The sequence below is a fragment of the Zootoca vivipara genome, chromosome 2 (genome assembly GCF_965207765.1).
Source record: "Zootoca vivipara chromosome 2, rZooViv2.hap1.1, whole genome shotgun sequence".
Lineage (NCBI taxonomy): Eukaryota > Metazoa > Chordata > Lepidosauria > Squamata > Lacertidae > Zootoca > Zootoca vivipara.
In genome coordinates this window covers 33395720-33418561 of record NC_142584.1, presented here as the reverse complement: position 1 = coordinate 33418561, position 22842 = coordinate 33395720, and the positions used below count along the sequence as shown (strand labels likewise).

Sequence of the window (22842 nt, the reverse complement as noted above, 5' to 3'; positions counted from 1 at the left end):
CAGTAGTGGCTACTACTTGCACCATTAGGCAGCATTATCCCCATTCCCCACAAAACAACTTTTGCTTATAATTTGCCAGCCTCAAGTCATCTTGAACATTTAAGACAAGTCAGGAAGGTGCTACAATTGCAGTGTCAATGAATTAACTGGATTGCACTCCAGCCACAAAAGCTGAGGCTGCGGAACAGACTCTTGGCCCCGGGGTCTTGTTTAATAACTGTTACAGCTATTAACTTTTTGTATCTTGTATTTTTTTTAAGATCCCATTATGATTTACGTGGAAATCGTCCCATTTGGTTGGGCACTTTCTGATGAGTTATTGCTGATGTGACCACTTTCGTCATGTTTGCAATTATGTAAATCTTTTCATGCTGCTAACCATGTCAACTACTGTACTGTACTCAGATGTAAGTTCTATTGAATTCAGTGAGTTCCCCCAAGGAAGTAGAGTTAGGGTTAAGCACACGTACTAGGAAGTAGTAAACTTGCTTAAAGTGGGAGGGTTGAGGGCACCCGCAGAGCAGATGAGGGGCGCCAGAAAAGAGAGTTATAAGTCCCATGGCACAGGTGAAAGTCCTAGCAGCCATGAGACAGTGGGCGGCTGCCCACTGTGTTTATGGCGCAATAACTATTTAAAAATGTGCATATAAATCACATATAAATCAGCACAGGCACATTTTTTTGCACATAAAAGCACATGCAGATTTTAGGTACAGCATATCTTGGCCATCTCTCTCCACACCGCGCATGCATGATCTGCCGTCCTGCGCAGCTCTCACCTCCGCCGGGCGGAGAGGGAAGCGAGGTCTAAACTGAACCACGAACTGAGGCCTCCAGGCGACTCTCTACCCATTGCGAGTCTAGGAAACAGCAGCGAGCCACGCTGCGCCAGATGCGCACGCGCGCTTCCCTCCTCGGCCGGGATGAAGGGCCATTGGCTACGGTGGCTGCGTGGGTCCATTTCCCGCTCGATGTTAAATGGGAGGCTGCTTCCTGCTCGCGGTCACACGCCGCTGTCGTCGGTTGTCCGGCGCTCGCGGTGACGGAGAGAGGGAGAGACTGGGGTACGACGAGCGTTTCCAGGGCAACGGCCCCTTGCCAGTTCGCTCCTCTCCGGCGAGGAAGCGCCCGGGGCCTAGCGGAGTTCGCGGGAGGGGGGCGCCTCTTCCGGCTGCAGAGTAACGGCCGCCTCTGCCTTCCGTCTAGAAGGGCCTTACATTTCGCCTCCCACCTTAAAAGGCCGCTTACTTGTGCTCCCGCCGCCACCTCAGTGCTGGACCTGAAGCACCTCAGTGCTGAGCCTGCAAAGCTCCTGCCCCAAGAGACAGGCAGCACCCTATATTTATAGGTTATTTTGGGGGCTGGGGTTTCCCTTCTACCTGCAATAAAATTTGGTCTTTTTGAGCACCCCATAGGTTCCCTGCCCTGCTCCCATCTTCCCGCTGTTTCTGCCATGGAGCCAGTCAAGAGGCCCAGTGACGACAGCCTCGTCGTCTCCGGGGCTCCAGAAAACAAGTTTCCCAGGGGACCTAACCCTAAGGACAGTCCCTCCAACTCGTCCCTCATGAAAGCCTTGGAGGCGGTTTTAATCGCTGGCCGGCGTGGCTTGCTTGGCGCGGAAGCCATGGCGGCGGCGGGAGGCACCCCGGAATTGAATCCAGGAGGCAGCAACGGAGTGGCCCCTCCGGCAAAAGACCCTCCGGAAGGCCTGAATCCTATTCCCCGCTTGGCAGGAGGGGGAAAGAAGAAGAAGGTCTTCAATGAGATGCGTACGCCTGTGATAACTGCCGTGCAACAGGTGAAGGGTAAGTCAAACAAGGCGCCCTCCAATATGGTGGAGCCGCAACCCCAAGCAAGATGCTCCGAAACACAAACTTGCAGGGATTGCCATTTCCATGCCACTGTATCTTGTCTCACACCTGTTTGGAAAAAATGGCAGCAAATGAGCGAGGATGGAAAAGCTTCCAAACCACAGCTGCCTAGTGTGGCATGACTGTGGTAATTGTGCCAACTACGGTATATATCTAGCGGCAACTCACTGAGAGCAAGGGTAGATTTTTCTTTATTTAGCAGAAAGTTTTGTCTCTGTGTCCCTTGGCTTTTGGCAAGGCCAGAAAGGATATAACTAATTGTGGAATATTAGAAAATGCAGAAAACACATTTTGTGGTATAAATTGATTGTGCACCCCACATCATAAACTTGTGAATAAATAATGCAGATTTTTAGTGACTTTGCCTTAAAGTGGGCAAGTGGAACAATGCAATGGAATACCCATTACGAAACCAGAAAATAGTAAATAAAGAGTTGAAAAAGAATATGGGTACAAATGCAATGGTATATAAAATCCTGAAATATTTAGAAAAAGCAATTGCTGAATCAGTATAGGTACCATACTATATGTGATAAGCTTTAACGTTATTGTGTCATACAGCAAGTCAGACAATGCATGATCAGGAGGTCCTTATACTTCTGAACAATAGATGTAAGTAGAAGAAGATCTTTATTGTCTTGTGCTTCTGGCCTCTCTTTGTCTAGCATGTGGTTCTGCCTATAGCTGATCCAAAGATACTGTACAGTATTAACAAAGCAGTCATATGTTTGCCTTACACTGAGACCAACAATATGTTGCTGCTTTGCCAGAAAAAAGACTGCCATATCCAGTGCATACTCAGACTTGGATATGGCTTATACTTACCGGCCCAAGGCCACGTAAGTTTGGGGACCCTGGATCTTAAGTATTAATGCATCTAATAAAAAGAAACCAGCTACCGTGCTTCCCCTAAAATAAGACATACCCATAAAATAAGCCGTAGCAGGATTTCTACGCATTTGTGCAATATAAGCCATACCCCGAAAATAAGACATAGTGATAGGCGCAGTTCTGGAGGGCGCCAAGGAAGAGGCGAGGCTGCCTGCACCTCTTCGGTCACCTCTGAGCCTCCTTCCCGCTGGAGGAGCCGCCCTCCAGCTGCTGTCTATCTTCTTTACTGCGGCGCCAAGAAGAGCATGTGAGCTCGCGAGTAGGAGGAAGCACCCAGCAGCGCCGCGTGGAGTGCCCCGAGCTAGCAGGACCCAGCAGCAGCAAGCCGGCCACGGCAGGAGGAGGAGCAGGCTTGCTGGGTCGGTGCCTGGAACTGGCTGCTGCTGCTGTAGCACCGACAAAGTGCCCAGCAGTGCCGTGCGGAGTGCCCCGAGCCAGTGGGACCCAACAGCAGCAACGCCGGCCGCAGCAGGAGGAGGAGGCTTGCTGGGTCGGTGCCTGGAACCTGCTGCTGCAGCGCCAACAAAGCACCCAGCAGTGTCGCGCGGAGCGCCCCGAGCCAGCGGGACCCAGCAGCAGCAATGCTGGCCGTGGCAAGAGGAGGCGGCGGCTTGCCGGGTCAGCGCCCAGTAGCACCGCGCAGAGCACCCCGATCCAGCAGGACCCAGCAGCAGCAACGCTGGCCGCAGCAGGAGAAGAAAGACGCCTGCTGGGTCGGCACTTGGAACTGGTTGCTGCTGCTGCTGCTGCTGCTGCTGCTGCTGAAGCACCGACATGGCCAGAACTGGTGACTGGGTGGCACGCACGCGCCTTTGTCGAGGGGAAGGCGCAGAGTGGGTGCGGTGGCGGTGACAGCCAATCGGCGGCGCAGTGGATGTGCATCGCTGGGCTGGCTTCACTGGTTTCGCAGCAGTGTGGGAACATCCCATAGATGCGAGAGACAGATGGATTCGGGGGATTGGGGGTGTTTTTTTGTCTCGTGCTACTGGTCCTTTCTGAACGGGGTGGTGGGAGAGGCTTGGAGGTTCCCATACTTAATAAAAAAAATAAGACATCCTCTGAAAATAAGCCATAGTGTGTCTTTGCGGAATAATAAATATAAGACGGTGTCTTATTTTGGGGGAGACACGGTAATTACCGTCAGATGCTGTTTTTGGAAGTGTTCTTTTTCCTCTCTGGTGCTTTTCTTCAAAACTTCTATGGAACTAAGTTACAGGTGGTAGGTATAATTCACATTCCACAGATGTCAAAGCATAATGATTTCAACTTGTGCCCCTTATTTTTCTCTGTGTGCGGATTTGAAGCTAACAGAGCCAAAAAGAATCTACTGCATTATGTCACTGCAGTTTTGATACTTTAAAAATCTCTCAAGCCAGGCTCTTAGCACCACCTGCCGTTCAAATGGCCATTTCCGTGCTCTTGACTATTTTCATCTCTCACTGAATTTTGCTAACTTCCTACTCTTGCTGCTGTGGTTGATTATATCCTCCTCCTCCATTCTAAATGACACTGGTCTGATCACAGAGGTAAGTAGACTAATCATGCTGGTTCCCCTCTTAGCTAATAAAACTCTTTGTATTAATTGTATGGAAAAATGCAGTTGGTCACCTGCAGTTGTCAATACCTGCAGTATTTGTTTGCTGATGGAGGAGAGGCAGGTTTGAGTGCAGGGCTTGACTTTTTAAAAAAGAGAGAGGTGCATCTTTTCTGTTTGCCTGAATTTTGATTCATACAGATGTGTTTGTGAAAATTGCAATAGTGAGATAATCTGTTAAAACTACACAGAGTTCACTGAACTGTGCAAACAAAATACAAATGCACTATCTCTTTCTCCTTTCTCTGCCATTTAAATATGTAAAATGTAGTTTAACAATACAAAATTAAGCATGTTAACTCCAAAGTCAGTTTCATATGCCCAGTGGGCGTTACTCCTTAGCATGTATGCTAAGGATTGCAGCATAAGATTACCATGTTTTGGCCATGGTAAAATTCTGGGATGGCAAGAAGATGAGGCATGCCAAATGGCCTCTACTTGCTGGTTTCTGGTATGGCTTTTCCTTATGGTGGAAATTGCCCCAGAATGCTTATTCCTGTGAAAGCAGCTTAATGGCCTTTCTTGGTGAGAAAAAACACTTTATTGCACCTTCTCCAATTCAGGTCAGACTGAGCTGCATTTGCTACAGCTAGGTACACTATAGCCTCAGGTTGATAAGTGGGTGAGTGCAGATGTCAGGATCACTCAGCTCCTGTTGTCTTCCCTGCCTGCATATCATCTGGGCTGCTGCTCATAGTGGAAGGAATAGTGGTGCTGAGACTAGTTCTGCAGGCCAGCTCTTTTCATGACCTGTAGCAGTAATAGTCCCATGACCTATACCTGAAAACCAGTGCTTACAGCTGAAGGGGGGATATCCTGTTTTTTGTGTTTCCTTGTGTGCTGAGCTCAGCTGCACTGTTCACCCTACCCCATCTTTGATCCTCTTAGTGGATTTTCCTGTCAGTCAGTTGTCTTAACGGGCTTCTGCGAATGTTTTAATTCTGGTGCATATTAGTGGACTTCTGTCTTCTCAAAAGTGCAGCTAGCTTGGTCTCTTGATTTTGGTCTTGCGAGAATGGTGATCAAATTTTCTAGCATATTAACATATTTATAGATTTTAAATTTCAGTCTTTAACTACAGTAAGCTAGTGCAGGGGTCAATCTGAAGGAGTTGAACTAATGTGGCATTTTACTTTTAGGTGCTGGAGGACAGCAAGCTTCCCCAAAGGAAATCTGGATATGTGGCAATTCTGTGATCTTTGCATCGAAGAAGAGAGCTAGTAGTCAACCAGATGGATTGCAGTTGGGCATCTCTGTTTCAAAGGCAAATTTGTATTGGATTGGGATACAGAAAATGAAGTGGGAAAAGCTCATGCCTCTTCTGCATGAAATTTATTATCTCCGTTCTTCTCCATCGCTTATAATAATTCATGTTGGAGAAGATGATCTACATCCCAACGACAACTTGTCTCTCATTATATCCATGAAAAATGACTTGGGCATTCTTAAAAGAGCATTCCCAAATGCTACTATAGTTTGGTCTTCACTGTTGCCAAGACGTTTTTGTAAGAAGGACCAAAATCCTAAACACATGGCAAAATCTCAAAAGTTTGTTAACAAAAAAATGGTAAGCTTTTGTAATGAAATTGGCGTACACTTTCTGTCGCATAACTTGATTACGCCTGATAAAGCAAACCTGTTCTTGCCTGATGTCAATGACCTATCTGATGCAGGAGCTGATTTCTTCTTGGCAGACCTGAAGAAAGTCCTGCGGTTCTATCAGGTTTTGGGATAGTTGGGAAGATGCTAGTAATATGTGTTTGTTTTTGTCAGAAAGAATGGGTTTGTTGCTGCTTGACCATCATATAGTGTCTTACAAATTGTACACTTGGATGAATACGAGTGGATATGGGCTCCCTGTTCCTAGGTAGCTTTAAACTGCATTTTACATATATAGATGACACAGGTTGGTAGATATGTTCCTTTGACTAATCTCTGCAACGATAGGACTGTCTAATAACAGATGAAAGAAACTGTTCCCTTTTAACATCATGAAGATTTTAAATATACTCTCATTTTTAATGAAACTGTACATTTTGATTTCTTTGAGGGAAATTTATAAGATGGTATAATGAAAAAAGCTGTGGACCAGGTATCTACTTACTGCTCTGTGTGCAAGGCATTATTCAGAGAGGCACATGTATGTAACTAGTCATTATAAGGAACCCAAGCAAAAACAGGTGAAACAGTTTTTCAGATGTTAACAAATTGTATGTGCAAGAGTATTGGGTAGACAGGGGAAATGAGACCACACAAAGTATGCATATACATGTTTTTCAGTATTGGGTATTTGCATTTGCATTGATTCTCTTGCAGTCAACAAATTGCTTACTCCAGTTGGTCATTGAATGCTATGCACTATTCCAGAGTAAGCCATTTGAGGGTTGTGAGTCATTTGAGGGCTGAGTTTCTGCCACAGACTAGTTCCACTGTCTAGAATAGGTCATTTGGAGCAATAGTTGGCTGTGATTCCCAACCATCATTCCCTAGTGTGTTGGCATTTAGGAAGTATTCATTGCCTATTGCCATTTGTACCAGTTTATATCTCCTCCCCCCCCCCCAATCTTACTATTTGTAGTTCTGATATACGTCTTCCCATTTTGACTACCTTAAGGACATGGAATTACCGTACATCTGGTGGGAAAGACTTGCTTAATACAAGTACAGGGAAACTCCATATTACCTCTTCAGTATCCATAATTAATTATAATTACAGTCAACTCTATTGAACCATGAGAGAAAATCCAGACAACCCCAGCATCATAATACTGTTATTAGGATTGCATAGTAGTGAACTAACCTTCTTGTTTCACAAAACTCTTTATCGGGCTGAATATGGAACGCACACGCAAAAAGGAAGAGGTCAGGGAGAGAAGAGAAAAAGATGTTGCTAGTAAGAGCGCAGTGGAAGTCCCATGTGCCATATGTGATTGCCTTAGCACAGCGATTCAGGAAAATGTTTGCCAAATTATTATGTCTGTTTATGACATGTATTGCATGTATTTTCAAAGGGGGAATGGCCATTGATTCTTTGTCCCAATATGCTTTGGCGCAACCTGAACCATCTGTACTTGGCATAAACTAACCTAATCAATTTGCAAGGGGCTTATCCTTTACTGGTGATATCACTTCTACCATGCCCTTTACCAGCAACAGATCTCTTCTCTTCATGACACCTTGTTTTGTTTAACAACCTGTCTGACAAAGAGGAAATTTGTGAAATTTGAAAAACTAGCCACTTATTTTGTGACATCTAGTTACTCCTAATTAAGTATTGTAAAATGGCTGCCGTTTCCATAATTAATAGAAATTGCTATTGGACTTTTCTGTGCTTTTTTGTCAGAATGATGATAAATGATTTGCCCAGGGGTAATGTTCTCTCTCTCCCCCTCACTATTTTGTAATGAATTCACAAGCTATCATTTAGTATAGGGAGGTCAGGATAATGTTGTAAACTGTATTATGACCAAAGAACGTATTCATCAGTTTGTTGGGGTTTCGTCTAAGCTTGAGGATGAGCTTAAAACTTAAACTGTATTGTGCAAATAATCAAATGGAATTAGCAGCAGAGGCCAATACTCTTCCAGATAATTCTTTGGCCGTCATGGAATCATCCAAGCCAGAAGGAGAAATGGGTTTATGTTTGGCTACCTGAATTTTTATTATCTATTTTTGCAACATGAATCTCAGTTTAAATATTGCAATAGAACCATAACTTTGACTTTGTGCAGTAGTGCCTTGCAGTGCTTTTGGTACATCAGAATAGTTACTGTTGACTGATGCAACAGAGTTAGAGGTAAGTTGCTAGAAAAACTGCTCCATCTGGAATGAAGATGGAGGCAAATGTTTCCTGTGGCTCGTGCTGTTCGATATAGCCATATTACTGCATGAACTTAAGTGGACATGGGGATCTGTGAATAAAAGGTGAGCGGAAACAGGAAAAAATGGAGACGCCTGCAAAACCAAGGAACTGCTATTTTTGTGAATTTTTTATATATACACTTGAGTTACACACTTAGTCTGTATTTTGTTTTGCTTCGAGTAGGATGAGGCTTTGCCTAAACTATCTACAGAATTGGATCTTTACAAAATGTGATGGTATATGCCAGAAGCAAAGGCCACAGGAGCAAGCGAAAGGATCTCTAAACCAAGATGTCTAGAGAGAATTGCAACTTGTGAAGACATTTGAAGAATCAAAATTGTACAGTGGTGCCTCTGGATCATAGCTGTCAAGTTTTCCCTTTTCTTGTGAGGAAGCCTATTCAGCATAAGGGGAGTTCCCTTTTAAAAAAGGGAGCACTTGACAGCTATGCTCTGGATACGTACCTGATCCGTTCCAGGGTGCCATTCTCAACCCGAAAAGTACGTATCTGGAGTGGCGCTTCCACGTATGTGCGCGAAGCGTGCAGAACGCTTCTGCGCATGCACGGACAGCGGAACCCGGAAGTAAACACTTCCGGGTCCGCCACGTACTTAAGCCGAAAATACGCAACCTGAAGCGGACGCAACCAGAGGTATGACTGTACTGTGATGGAAATGCAAACATGTGGTGACTATATTACTTTGCAACATATGAATGTAAAAAATTGTATACAGGCAAAGGTTGTGTCCTGTAGACCTGCTACTGTTGTGTTTCTTCATGTTACGTTAAAGCAATTGCCTTGCTTTGGAACTAAATCTGTTCTTATACATTAGATTGAGTTGCTATCCACAGCACTGTTGCTTAATTTTGTTGAGATTCTCAGCCTGTTTCTGTCATACCTCACCACAGTTTTTAAACTGCACGATAATGAAAACAACAAAGAGTGGTGGCACCTAACCAAGGATGGGGTATTTATGCTTTTGTCAATGCAGCCTTGTTAATGGTTACAATACTTACTTTGCTTTTACGTTATTATCACTGTCCTTTTGCATTTCTCTTAGACTAACTCCTGTCAATCTCCCCCATGTATGCACACAACCACGCCAATTGGGGATTGCACTTCAGCAGGGGTGGGGAACCAGTGGGCTGCAACTCCCATCAGCCCCAACCAACATGCCCTGTGATCGGGCAGGATGGGAATTGCAGATCGGCAGCAGATTCCCCACTCTTGCACTTCATGTATCTACTTAAGTGGATTCTGGTCCATGAAAGCTGATCCTGTAATGAATTTGTTAGTCCTTGTGCTGCCACAAGACTCTTTATTGGTTTTGGTGTACCAGCCTCACACAGTTGTCCCTCTGGAAATTGTAACAAAATAAATACATAATTCTTCATTAAAGGGCAGCTGCAAACTGATTTTGGAAACAGTTCCTTTATCAACAGGCAATGATGACATTACTTTATACTACTGTATGAGGATTCTTCTCTAGAAGGAAGGGTTTTATCTAAATCATGAACCGAGAACCTTTGGCCCTCCAGAGGTTGCTGAACTACAGCTCCCTTCAGCCCTAGTAAGCATGTCCAGTGACCAGGGGTAATGGGAGTTGTAGATAAATAGCATCTGGAGGATGAAAGGTTCTCCACACCTGATCTAAACCATCTTTTTGAGGACATGCTGCTGTCAACCTTGAGGCCCTATACATGTATTACTCACATATGGGGCAATATTGGGGAGTAGGGCTGTATTTTCTGTCCTGCCCCCAATGTTAGATGCACTTCCTTCAGCAACTATACCCAGTTGTATTTAGAGCAAGAATTCTCAAAAGGAAATCCACTGATGTCATCAAAAAGGCATACCATGTGCACCAGAACAAAAAGCAAGTAGTTTGGGGGACTGTAAAGATGAGAACAGTGGCACATCTTGTCTATTCTGAATCTTGCATACCATTTCAATTGTAATATCCTGAATGTGTTTCAGGGTGGAATTCTTACTCAATGTTGATAGACATGACAAAGATGTTGGTATCAGTATTCCTGGAATAAAACACACGGAACTTTGTGTAATAGAGTAAAGTGACTGAAATTTTTAGACAGATGTGAAATTAATTTTCAGGTTCAGTTATTTTCATCGTGGACACAGGCATTCATGTCTCAAGTTAATTCTTCCCTGTTAGGAGTCTTTAATTTATGAAGATATTGTTTTGACCAGTTATCTGACAAAAGCATTTCCCCCCCTGGAAATAAAGCATCTTTCTTTATTGCACCTAGAAAAACTAAAATGTGTTTCACTGTTGATGTTTATAAAAGATTATACGGTACTTTTTCTTAGTCATGTTTAGCGCAAACATGTGCATAGGGTTCAAGTTAAACTAAGGAAATATTCACTCAGTGCCACATCTTACAACACTACAACACTTAGATTTTTGACTTGATTTATTAAGTCAGCACAGGGGGTTCACACTTTGAATTTGTTAAATATTCCAGTTATTAAACGTTGGAGAGAGAGGGAAAGCAAGGGGACAAATGAGTCATTTATACAGTTAAATGAGACATAGGTTACATTCTATACATCCTATACCCATTTACCTGGGCATAAACCCAATTGAACTCAATGGAGCTTATTTTTGTCTAGATGCATGTCAGGCTGTCTTGTAACTGTATCTGAGAAACAAAATTAACCCAAAACCAGTATTTAAATCATGGAGAACATGAGCATCACTCATGTTATCTGTAACTTATTTACATGCTGGTTTTAGGTTTATTACTATGGTAATTTCATTTCTGTAAGAGCAGAATTGTTTTTGTATTACAGTATGAGATACTCCCAGTGATAACTTTGTATTCCACTAGATGGTGCTATGACTAAACCAACGTTTTAAAGTTTGTGGTTGTCTCATTTTGCCAGTTGTTGATCATGTAGAAATTCCAGATTGTAGGACTCCCATGAAGCAGTTCAGTAATATTTTCACTATATCCCGGTTACTGCATATGTGAGTTTTGCATAGTATTTGGCAGTCTTTCCTATTTAGCAAATAAAAAAATTCCTTCAGTAGCACCTTAAAGACCAACTAAGTTTATATTTTGGTATGAGCTTTCGTGTGCATGCACACTTCTTCAGATACCTGGTATCTGAAGAAGTGTGCATGCACACGAAAGGTATCTGAAGAAGTGTGCATGCACACGAAAGCTCATACCAAAATATAAACTTAGTTGGTCTTTAAGGTGCTACTGAAGGAATTTTTTTATTTTGCTTCGACTCAGACCAACACGGCTACCTACCTGTAACTATTTAGCAAATAATAGTGACGCGGGTGGAGCTGTGGTCTAAACCACAGGGCCTAGGGCTTGCCGATCAGAAGGTCAGTGGTTCGAATCCCCACCATGGGGTGAGCTCCCATTGTTTGGTCTCAGCTCCTGCCCACTTAGCAGTTCGAAAGCACGTCAAAGTGCAAGTAGATAAATAGGTACCGCACCGGCGGAAAGATAAACAGCGTTTCCGTGCGCTGCTCTGGTTCGCCAGGAGCAGCTTAGTAATGCTGGCCACATGACCCGGAAGCTGTCTGTGGACAAACGCCGGCTCCCTCGGCCTATAGAGCGAGATGAGCGCCACAACCCCAGAGTCGTCAGCGACTGGACCTAACGGTCAGGGGTACCTAGTGACAGCTCACCTTTTTGAGCCATCTGAATGTACTTTTTTTCACTTGGTTCCACTGCAATATCACTGGATGTACTATATTGACTACTTGTCAGGAATAAGTAGTATGGAGGATTTTTTTTATTAAAAAAGCAGAGATTAGAATAAGTAACATTGGATTATTCTTTAACAGAATCTGGAAACTCAATTTATAGATTCCATAGCAGAACCTTTTATAAATCTCAAATTATAGTTCTCAAACATGCAGTTTTATGAACTTTTGTGATCTCCCTCATGCCCTTAGTACTGTCTTGATTCCCAAACCCATGTTTATTTTGAATTGATAGGTAGTGCCCTGTTTGTCACACAGCTGACCTTCCCCTCCAGGTCATGTGGGCGGGGAGGGGGGGATTGCAGTGATTTTTAGGAAGTCACTAGCTTGCATTAGGCGTCCTACTGGGAAGACCCAGTTCTCTGAGTGCATGTTCTGGAAGTTGGGCAATAGGGGCAGTACAGGATTCCTTCTGGTGTACTGACCTCCCCACTGCACCAAGGATTCACTGTCTGAGCTGCTTCAAGTTGTGGCAGATGTTCTCCTGGAGACACCTAGTTTGGTTGTCCTAGGACATTTTAACATCCATGCTGACACGACCTTACAAGGGGCCGCTCGGGACTTCGTGGAAAGCATGGCCTCCATGGGGCTGTCCCTGAATAAGTTTGGCCCAACTCATAGTCATGAACATGCCTTAGACCTGATGTTCACCTCTAGTGACGTGGGTGATCTGACACTAAGTAAAAGTGAAACAAAAGAAGTGCCACAGTCAAATCACTTCCTGGTGCTGCACTTCTCCATGACCCTTCCCCTTTGCAGGGAGGTGGGACCAATTCAGATGGTCCACCCTGCCACTTAATGGATCCAAATGGTTTCCAGAGAGTGGTAGGGGATGCTTTATCCCATGTTGATGGCCGTTCAGCTGATTCCCTGGTGACCCATTGGAATATGGAGTTAACCAGGGCTATTGACTGACTGGCTCTGAAGCGCCCTCTCCGATTGTATAGAGCCCAGACAGCCCCGTAGTTTTCCCTGGAGCTGAGGGTGATGAAACAATCGCTGAGATGGCTAAAGTGCTGGTGGCAGAAAACTCACTTTGAATCAGACCGGACATAGGCTAGAGCTCAATGTCGAGTCTACCAAGTGGCAACAGCGACGGTGAAGAAGACTTTCTTCACCGCCTCTATTGCATCTGCAGAAAATAGTAGCAGGAGACTTTTTCAGGTGGTTCACAAATTAACAGAACCACCTTTACCATCGGGGCCTTGCAAACGATTTTGCAAAGTTTTTTGCAGATAAAGTCGCTCAGATTCAGAAGGAGGTAGACACCACTGTGGGAGCAGGGCCGAGGTGGGAGAGTGCTGGAGCTCTGTCTGGTTGAGTTGCATGGAATCAATTTCCATCCGTTACCCCCGAGGATGTGGACAGGCTGCTTGGACACGTGAAACCAACCACCTGTCTCCTTGATCCTTGCCCATCCTGGCTAATAAATGCAAGCCGGGAAGGGCTGGGCGATGGGCTCTGCGGGGTAGTGAATGCTTCCCTCTGTGAGGGAGCATTCCCAAACCCGCTGAAAGAGGCGGTCATTGAACTGCTTCTTAAAAAAACATCTTTGGACCCAGCCAATATGGCCAACTATCGCCCCGTCTCAAGTCTTCCATTCTTGGGCAAGGTGACTGAGTGGGTGGTTGCTGAACAACTCCAGGCACGCCTGGAGGATGCGGACCATTTGGATCCCTTCCGGTTGGGATTCAGGCCTCATCATGGGACTGAAACTGCCTTGGTCGCACTGGTTGATGATCTCCGGCAGGCTAGGGACAAAGGTGAGAGCTGTTTCCTAGTTCTGCTGGATCTCTCAGTGACTTTTGATACAATCAATCATAACATCCTTCCGGACCATCTAGAGGAGCTGGAGGCACTGTTATACAGTAGTTCCGCTCCTTCCTCCTGGGCCGGGTCCAGAAAGTGGAGGTGGGCAATGAGTGTTCAGACCCCTGGGCCCTCACTTGTGGGGTGCCTCACGAGGTTCTGTCCTCTCCCCCATGCTTTTGAACATCTACATGAAGCCACTGGGAGAGATCATCAGGGGGGTTGGGCTGGGTGTCCATCAATAATGCGGAAGATACCCAACTCTACCTCTCTTTTAAATCGGAACCAGTGAAGGCCCTGTGTGAGTGCCTGGAGGCAATTGGAGGGTGGAAGGTGGCTAATGGATTGAAGTTGAATCCTGACAAGACAGAAGTACTGATTTGGGGGGACGGGGCAGGCTGGTGTGGAGGTAACTGTGTCCCTGTGTCCCTGGTAACTGTGCCCCTGAAAGACCAGGTGCACAGCCTGGGAGTCATTTTGGACTCGCAGCTGTCCATGGAGGCGCAGCTCAGTTCTGTATCCAGGGCAGCTGTCTACCAGCTCCATCTGGTACGCAGGCTGAGACCCTGCCCACAGACTGTCTCGCCAGAGTGGTGCATACTATAGTTATCTCCCGCTTGGACTACTGCAATACACTCTATGTGGGGCTACCTTTGAAGGTGACGCGGAAACTACAACTAATCCAGAATGCAGCAGGTAGACTGGTGACTGGGAGCGGCCGCCGAGACCACATAAGACCGGTCCTGAAAGACCTACATTGACTCCCATTACGTTTCCAAGCACAATTCAAAGTGTTGGTGCTGACCTTCAAAGCTCTAAATGGCCTCGGTCCAGTATACCTGAAGGAGCGTCTCCACCCCCATCGTTTTGCCCAGACACTGAGATCCAGCACCGAGGGCCTTCTGTGAGTTCCCTCACTGCGAGAAGCAAAGCTACCGGGAACCAGGCAGAGGGCCTTGTAGCGGTGCCTGCCCTGTGGAATGCACTCCCATCAGATGTCAAAGAGATAAACAACTACCTGACATTTAGAAAACATCTGAAGGCAGCCCTGTTTAGGGAAGTTTTTAATGTGTGACATTTTAATGTATTTTAATCTTTGTTGGAAGCCACCCAGAGTGGCTGGGGGGCCCAGCCGGATGGGCGAGGTACAAATAAATTATTATTAATTATTATTATTATTATTATTATTATTATTATTATTATTATTATTATTATTATTATTATTATTGGTTTTCCACTATTGTCCATGACACCATGGATGCACTTTGAGTGGCTGTGGCCTATTACAAAAATAATGTGGATATTCTCATGCCACTGACTGGCCATTCCACAATGTTGGAGAACAATATGCCCTTGATCCAGTTCCCTGAGACAGGCTGCTTCTATCTCAGGCACCTGGCTGTGGGTTGCTTTCTTGCCCAGCAGAAGGCAGTGGGAGCAAGGGGTCAGGGAAATAAGCACCCTGCAGCCAAGTGCTGCCCTCTCCATTCACTTTCCTGAGCCTCCTGCTGCTTCCACTGCCTCTACCATATAATACTGCTGGGAAAGAAAGTCAAGTGCCTAACTCTCAGGAAGGAGAAAAAATCCACAAAAGTGAACATGAAGTCTATATTAAGGGACAAAAATAGGCCGGTCACCATAGCCTAATGTTATCCTAATGACACTGATTTTGTCGTTTGTTTTTGTAATGTTGGGCAATGCTTCCTCTTGTTGTCCCATTCCTTTTGACTGGTTAAATCCCTGCTCACAAATACACCATTTTATGTCTTTTCCACTGGTATTGTTGTCAGCAGTCCTGTCTTTCAGTAAATACTGTTCATGTCACTAAATCTGAAGCCCTATGTACACTTACTTGGAAATAAGCCCCACTGAACTCAGTGGGACTTCCCTCTAAATAAAGATGTGTAAGACCAGACTGGAACATTGTTTCTCTGTCTTGGTCTCAACCTGGAATCCCTCAGGCTGCAAATCCCTATATTATAAGTTTCCGGGTAATCTGCATCCTACTGTGATAGCTTGCCAAGTATAGAAGTTATTAGTCTTGTTTGAAAAATGCTTCTAATATGGGGAATCCCCAACATAGAAACATACTACATGGCCAACCAAATACGCCATATAATCCCATATATACTAGAAGATGAGACGAAACAATGGACACACCTAGAGAAGGACACAATTGAAAATACCTGCACCACAACATACCCTCTCCTCCCAAACAAATTAAGGAAAATTCCCACAACACTTAATAGGTACACACAGACAATGCTCAAAACATGGAAAACAGTAATAGGCAAACTATCCCCAACCCCATTATTATTATTATTATTAATAATAATACCCCGTCCATCTGGCTAGATTTCCCCTGCCACTCTGGGCGGCTTCCAACAAATACCAAAATACATTAAAATATCACAGATTAAAAACTTCCCTAAACAGGGCTGCCTTTAGGTGTTTTCTAAATGTCAGGTAGTTGTTTATCTCCTTGACCTCTGATGGAAGGGCGTTCCACAGGGCGGGCGCCACTACTGAGAAGGCCCATCCCTACTAATCCCCCTGGCATACCACCCATTATTCCACCACGCAGCATAAAACCTCCAGATTAAAACCTGGCAATCCAGAGGCTTATATTGCCTAATGGACTTCTATAAAAATAACAAACCTTTGTCAACACAATGCTGGAGAGGGTGCACCTTCACAGGCACATACCTCCACATGTGGTGGGAGTGCCCCAAAATCCAACTATTCTGGACAACAACCATATGAGAAATATGTAAAATAACCAAGCAAGTATTAGAAATCACCCCAGAATTGGCCTTACTAAACATATTCCAAGACAATAATGCCCACTTACACCACAAAGAACTCATAACCCACATACTTTCAGCGACCAGAAACATCATCACCAGACACTGGAGAGACCTGTCAGGAGTAAACATGGACCAATGGTACCAAACAGTATGGGAAACAGCCTTACTAGAAAAATTAACCAAAACAGTGGTACCTCAGTTTAAGTACACAATTGGTTCCGGAAGTCTGTACTTAACCTGAAGCGTACTTAACCTGAAGCAAACTTTCCCATTGAAAGTAATGGAAAGTGGATTAATCCATTCCAGACGGTCCGCGGAGTACTTAAACTTAATCGTACTTAACCTGAAGCCAACTTTCCCATTGAAAGTAATGGAAAGTGGATTAATCTGTTCCAGACGGGTCTACAGAGTACTCAACCTGAAGCGTACTTAACCCGAAGTATGAGTATAATTGGTTCTGGAAGTCCGTACTTAACCTGAAGTGAACTTTCCCATTGAAAGTAATGGAAAGTGGATTAATCCATTCCAGATGGGTACGCGGAGTACTTAAACTGAAAGTACTCAAACCGACGCGTACTTAAACCGAGGTATGACTGTAAGCGGAAAATGACAAGGGGACAAACAGAAGAAGACGCCTTCACCCCAGTCTTGCTCCCCTTCAGCACACATACAGCCCAACAAGACAATGACAAACATCTACCAACAGCATACAAATCAAAATGGCTAACCTGATCCAAAACACCCACCAACCCCACTCACACATGAAAACAAAGACCACCACAGCCAATCACAAATGATCACCCACACCCTAGGCCAATCCCAACCTCTCTCATCACGAAAGGAACACAAGCAAACAAAGAGAACCTACAGCAACGCTGACATCAAACTACATATATTAAGTAAAATAGAAGCATCAACACCCAACCTCCCCCCCCCCAATCTACCTCTCTTCCCCTCTTCTTCCCAATGTCTCAACAAATGAAACTGACTGGTTAAAATGATAAATGGAAAAAATATGAGAGAGAGACATTACACATACTTTTGTAAATCAAGAAACCTTTAATAAAAAATATTTCCAAAATAATAATAATTAATGCTTCTAATAACAATTGGTCTCTGCAGTCAAAGAACATGGAAGTTTTCCTTAAGCTATTTTGCTTTATTTGCCACTGTACTAGAACATCCTTTCTCTGCTCCAAAACTCTCTCTTGCTTTTCCTGTCTTGAATCGGGGATGGTCCCTGCTCAATTATTTGGGTCCAGCTTGATGGCAAACTGGCAAGCTCATTAGAAAATCTGGAGCGAACTCTGCCTCTTTATTAGCTGTAGCACATGCCTTGGAGCAGAGCTTGGATTATAACAGTAATTGCAATTGCTTGGCGTTCATAATTATAAGCTTCTGGGAGCTTTAACAAAACATTAACAATACAATTGTTGCTGCAAATGGCTGAGTGTCCTGAGCAGTTTGACAAAACAGAAACTGGGAGTGGAGCGAATAAATGAAAGTCCTTGTGCATGACACCACTGCTGTACAATCAGCAGCAGGGAACTGACTCACATCATTACTGAAAGTAAGAATAATATAAACCTTTGCTTTTAACGGCAGTTGTAATCACCACCTGCCGTTTTCAACCTATTAATTCCTCCAGCATCACAACTGAAAAGTGTTGCCCCAGGAGTGGTGGTGCTGACCAGGGTGACAGTCTTAATATGTGGACAGTAAAGCTACTTCTCAGTGGGCAATGGGCATTCACTAATATGGACAGATAATCTCACAGCTCCTGCTATCCAGTAGTGTGAGGCTAAACCTCAATAAATAAATAAAACCTTTATTTATTTCTTGAGCTCCACTTGCTGCTGGCCTCTTGCTCTTTCAAGGTAGGATGACTGTTGGTTATTGTTCTTGTTTTCCTTTATTGCTTCTATGTTCTCCACACATTTCTCCCTGCTGGGAAGGAAGGACTGAAGGAAAATGCACCTCATCTATCCCTACTCCCAGTATTTTGCTAATTCTGTTTGTTTGTATGCATTTATAGCCCAACCCATCACCATGTCCCAGGGTGGGATACATGCAACTCAGTACACGTAGACATGACAAGACCATAAATTCAACCAAATTGATAAACAGAAATAGTAACACCACTCCAATGAGAGGGGTATTTTGATCTCATCTTTCCCCTTCAAAGGGCTATTCAAAAAGGTACATCTTGAACTAATGCTGAAGTGTTTGCAATGATAAGGCCAGACATACCTCAATCGGGGGGGGGGGTCACCACAGAGAAGGTCCTGTCCATGCACCACCAACCTATGAACATCACAGGGAGACACCTGCCATCAGGGCCTCCCCTGCAGATCTCAACACATGGGCAGGCCTATAAAGGAGGATCCTCTAGATATTTAGTGGCCAAGTTGTATAGGGCTACAAATACCTGAAGCACCTGGAATTGTGCTTACACAAACACAGGCAACCAGTGCAGGTCTTTAAGAACTGGTGCAACATGTGCCTAGCCTGTGGTACCCACCAGCACCTTAGCTGCTTCTGCAAGGGTCATCAGTTGGCAAACCAGCTGGCACCTGTAGCCACTGAAACCACCTGGGCCTTTTGATTTTACTGCGCCATCTTCCCCCGCCTTAATTGGGTATAGCTGTAGGCCATTTCCCTGCAACTCACAGTGTTTCTAGTCCAGGGGTGAATAAAATATGGTCCAACTTCAATAAAATTTTTTTGGGGGGGCTGAGGTAAGCCCTGCCTCCACAAGTTGTGGTGCATGCACACCTTTTGAATGGCAATGCCCATCAACTGTGGGAGGGCAGCCCCCTCAAATATTTTATTGGGGGGACCGAAGGGACCTCAGCCCCTAGGAGTTGGCTCCTGTATTTTCTGGTCACTGTTTCAAAAATCAGCTAATATGGGTGCTGTGGCCTGCTTCCTTTTGCTCTTCACTGGAAGGGCTCACTTGATACACACATTCTAGCAGTATGAAGATGTGCTTCCAAAGTTCAGTGATGCATGTCAGTGTCAATGCAGCTGTGTAATGCTTCATACTCTTTAGAACTATGATGGGCGCAGAAAGAGTGTTTTAGCTAATGGAACTTTCTCCCTGAACCAGGTAACGACTTGAACTTGAAAGCTAATGGAACTTTCTCCCTGAACCAGGTAAGGACTTGAACAACCAGATTTTTTCAATCCTTTCGCATTGGATGCAAAATCTATTGCCTTGTTTATTTTGAGAAGACAAAAAAAACCCTGTGTTTTTCCCCAATGTGTACTTAAAAGTATGATTAAAGGATTTTGCTTACAAGAGACACTAAGGGCGTGCGAGGCAATCTGTCTTTAAGAGGAGGCATATAGGGCATTTTCACATGAGGCTTACATTAGCGTTTCTTCACAGTCGAGGTGTAAGCTATTTGTTGATGGCATCCTTTCTCAGGAGACAATAGAAGAGTGCACCTTTGGGGTGAAGTCAAAGCATAGGAGAGTTACAGCACCTGCTGTGGCTACAGAGATTGGCATGTTTTGTTGCAGCTGGGGCAGATGAAGGCATCCAGTTGTGCTGATGCAGATGTGCTATGCGTTTCTTCTTTCTGTGCTCCTCCTGGGGGTCATTCCTCCTCGCATCACTGCTGTGGATACACAACCTGCCTGTCTCAAGGTGCTGTGGTCATCTGCAAGGGATTCCCACATGGTACGGTTAATGCAGCCAGGCTCCACAAGATGCTTGCAGACATCTTTCTAATGCAGAGTTGGTCTGCCAACAGGCCTGGTACCTGAAGACAGCTCCCCATAGACAGTCTTGCCATCTTCCATTCTGTGGACATGACCAAGCCATTGTAAAGGTTGCTGAGACATCATTGTGAACATGCTTGGAATATGGGCTTGGGTGAGCACATCTTTGTTTGAGACACTGTCCTGCCATGTGATGCCCAAAATCTTCCTGATGCAGCACATGTGGAAGGCATTGAGGTATCATTTGTGTAAGTTGCCGGTGACCAGTTGCGGAGGAAGGGGCTTCGGTACCCGGGGTGGTGGGGCCATGCCACATTGCATGTGGGGGCATGGCACATCACACGTGTGAGCGTCCCAAGGAAGAGGCACCCGTCTGGGCGAACATTGTCCCAATGGGGTGGTGCCTGCCCGGACAAGCATCCCAAGGGGGAGGTGCCCGCCCACAGCGATGTCACCCCCCCAGGCTGGCACCTAGGGTGGCCCACTCCCCTGCCCCCTTCCTCCGCCACTGCCCGTGACTCACTTCCATAAAGCAGCGTGCTCAACATGCAAGCCTGGTAGACCTTCATCTTGCTATTGGTCATTAGCATCACATTCTCCCATACTCTTTTGGAGAGGGGAGCCGTTGCCATAGCTGTCCTACCAATATGCTTGTCCAGCTCAGCGTCGATGAGAGGTTGCGGGTTATGGTGGAGCCCAGGTAGACAAAAGCGTCTACCGTCTCAAGCATGTGGTCGCCAGTGCTGACGCATGGAGTGCTGGCAGTGTTCTGACCCAGGAAATTGGTCTTTGTCAGGGTGATGATGGTAAAGTCAAACTCCCTGCAGGCTTGGGTAAAACGGTTGGTGGATCTCCATTGAGCTTCCTCACAGTGCGCTATGAAGACTGCATCATCATAAAGAACCACTGCACTTTTCTCTTGATGTGGAGACTGCAAGGTTGAACAGACTCCTTGAATGGATGTACACCCAGTCTTCAGTCAAGCTGAAGGCATATGAGAGCAACACATAGAAATATATGTCAAAGGGAATTGGGGTGAGAACACAGTCCTCTGTCACACTGTGCTTTGAATTGCTTGCAGCTCTTCTCTGCATACACCTCGAGGGAATTGCAGAGATTCATGCAGGTCTTCCTGGAGTTGCTCTACCCACCTGGATGAGCAGCGCAGGATCTCCTTGAGACCTTTTAAGCCAGGGGTCAGCAACCTAAGGCCCATGGGCTGGAAGCGGTCCGCGGAGGTCGTTTGACCGGCCCATGAGCCACCCCTGAACTGAGTCACCCACTTGTGCGCTGTGCTAAACCAAAAAATGGTCAAGAAGGTGGTTTCTGCAGGTGCTGTAGAGGGAAGCGAGGGACAGATGGGGCTTCCCTCTACAGCACCTGCAGAAACCACCTTCTTGACCATTTTTTGGTTTCATCCACTCAATCTGCTTCAGCCTGTCTTTGCCTAAAGCAGGCATCCCCAAACTTCGGCCCTCCAGATGTTTTGGACTACAATTCCCATCTTCCCTGACCACTGGTCCTGTTAGCCAGGGATCATGGGAGTTGTAGGCCAAAACATCTGGAGGGCCACAGTTTGGGGGTGCCTGGTATAAGAGATGTTATAACAAAAGGATTATATAAAATAAAACTTGCCCTTTTTTCCATAGGTGAGCCTCCTTCACCAAAGAAGGGGAGTTAGGAGAGTTACATCAACTACAATAGAGCTGGTGCCAGAAGGTTGCCATGTTCAGCTGTACAGTACTCATAAATTAACGCAAGTTGCAGTGAAATTTCCTTTTTAAATTTATTCTCATGCAAGTCTCAATTTATTTGTCGAGATTTCCAATAGTCCAATCTGCCATACCTCTTTTTATACTATTTTACATGGTTTGCTGTTGTTTTATCTGTGAATGTTTAATTGCTTGTTTTGTTGCTTTTTAAAAAATATTTATGCATTTTAAACTTTATTATTCACCTGTATATTAGTTGTTAGGTAATAAACACACATTGTTAATAAATAAATGAGTGTGTTAAATCTTTTAAAACATGATCATATTATCTGAAGTAAAACAAAGACAAAAATGAATAAAAACACTGGTCACAAATAAATAACAATTGGGGGGAAATCACTGCCTTGAAAATGATAGTATTGTCAAAAATACGATTGTATTTTTTTTAATTTACCATTAGGAGTTCACCTGAAATTTTTGATAATTGGCAAAAGATATTTATAGATTTCATCTGGCAAAAGAAAAGACCCAGAGTAACTTTGAATACTCTGCATAACAGAATGAAGGAGAAAGGAATAGCTCTCCCATGAATTAGAAAACACTATGAGGCAGCTATGCTGGCCCATTTAAAAAATCAGATTTTACCCAAAAAGATATTAAATACTGGACCAAATTAATGTTTTGACAAGTCTAAACAATACACTCTGGAATTGCTCACATTTTGATAAGGCTATAAGCCATGCATATCAGCCATGTTTAACACTTTCTATAATACTGTAAATACAACCAAAAAAATAGCCCCAGGTTTATCACCTCTTACTGCA

The 22842-nt window shown here is 44.7% G+C and overlaps 1 protein-coding gene and 1 long non-coding RNA gene across 2 annotated transcripts; both read left to right on the top strand.

The window, feature by feature from the left end:
* The first annotated feature begins 886 nt into the window (after positions 1 to 886).
* Positions 887 to 10497, top strand: LOC118079870 (uncharacterized). Its single transcript, XM_035104558.3, has 2 exons — positions 887 to 1805; positions 5496 to 10497. The coding sequence occupies exons 1-2, from the start codon at positions 1454 to 1456 to the stop codon at positions 6089 to 6091; spliced, it is 948 nt and encodes a 315-aa protein (XP_034960449.1). The 5' UTR covers positions 887 to 1453; the 3' UTR covers positions 6092 to 10497.
* A 9128-nt stretch (positions 10498 to 19625) lies between these two features.
* On the top strand, positions 19626 to 22310 carry LOC148686804 (uncharacterized). Its single transcript, XR_015948044.1, has 2 exons — positions 19626 to 19736; positions 21956 to 22310. It is a non-coding gene; the product is annotated as an uncharacterized LOC148686804 (long non-coding RNA).
* The last annotated feature ends 532 nt before the right edge of the window (positions 22311 to 22842 follow it).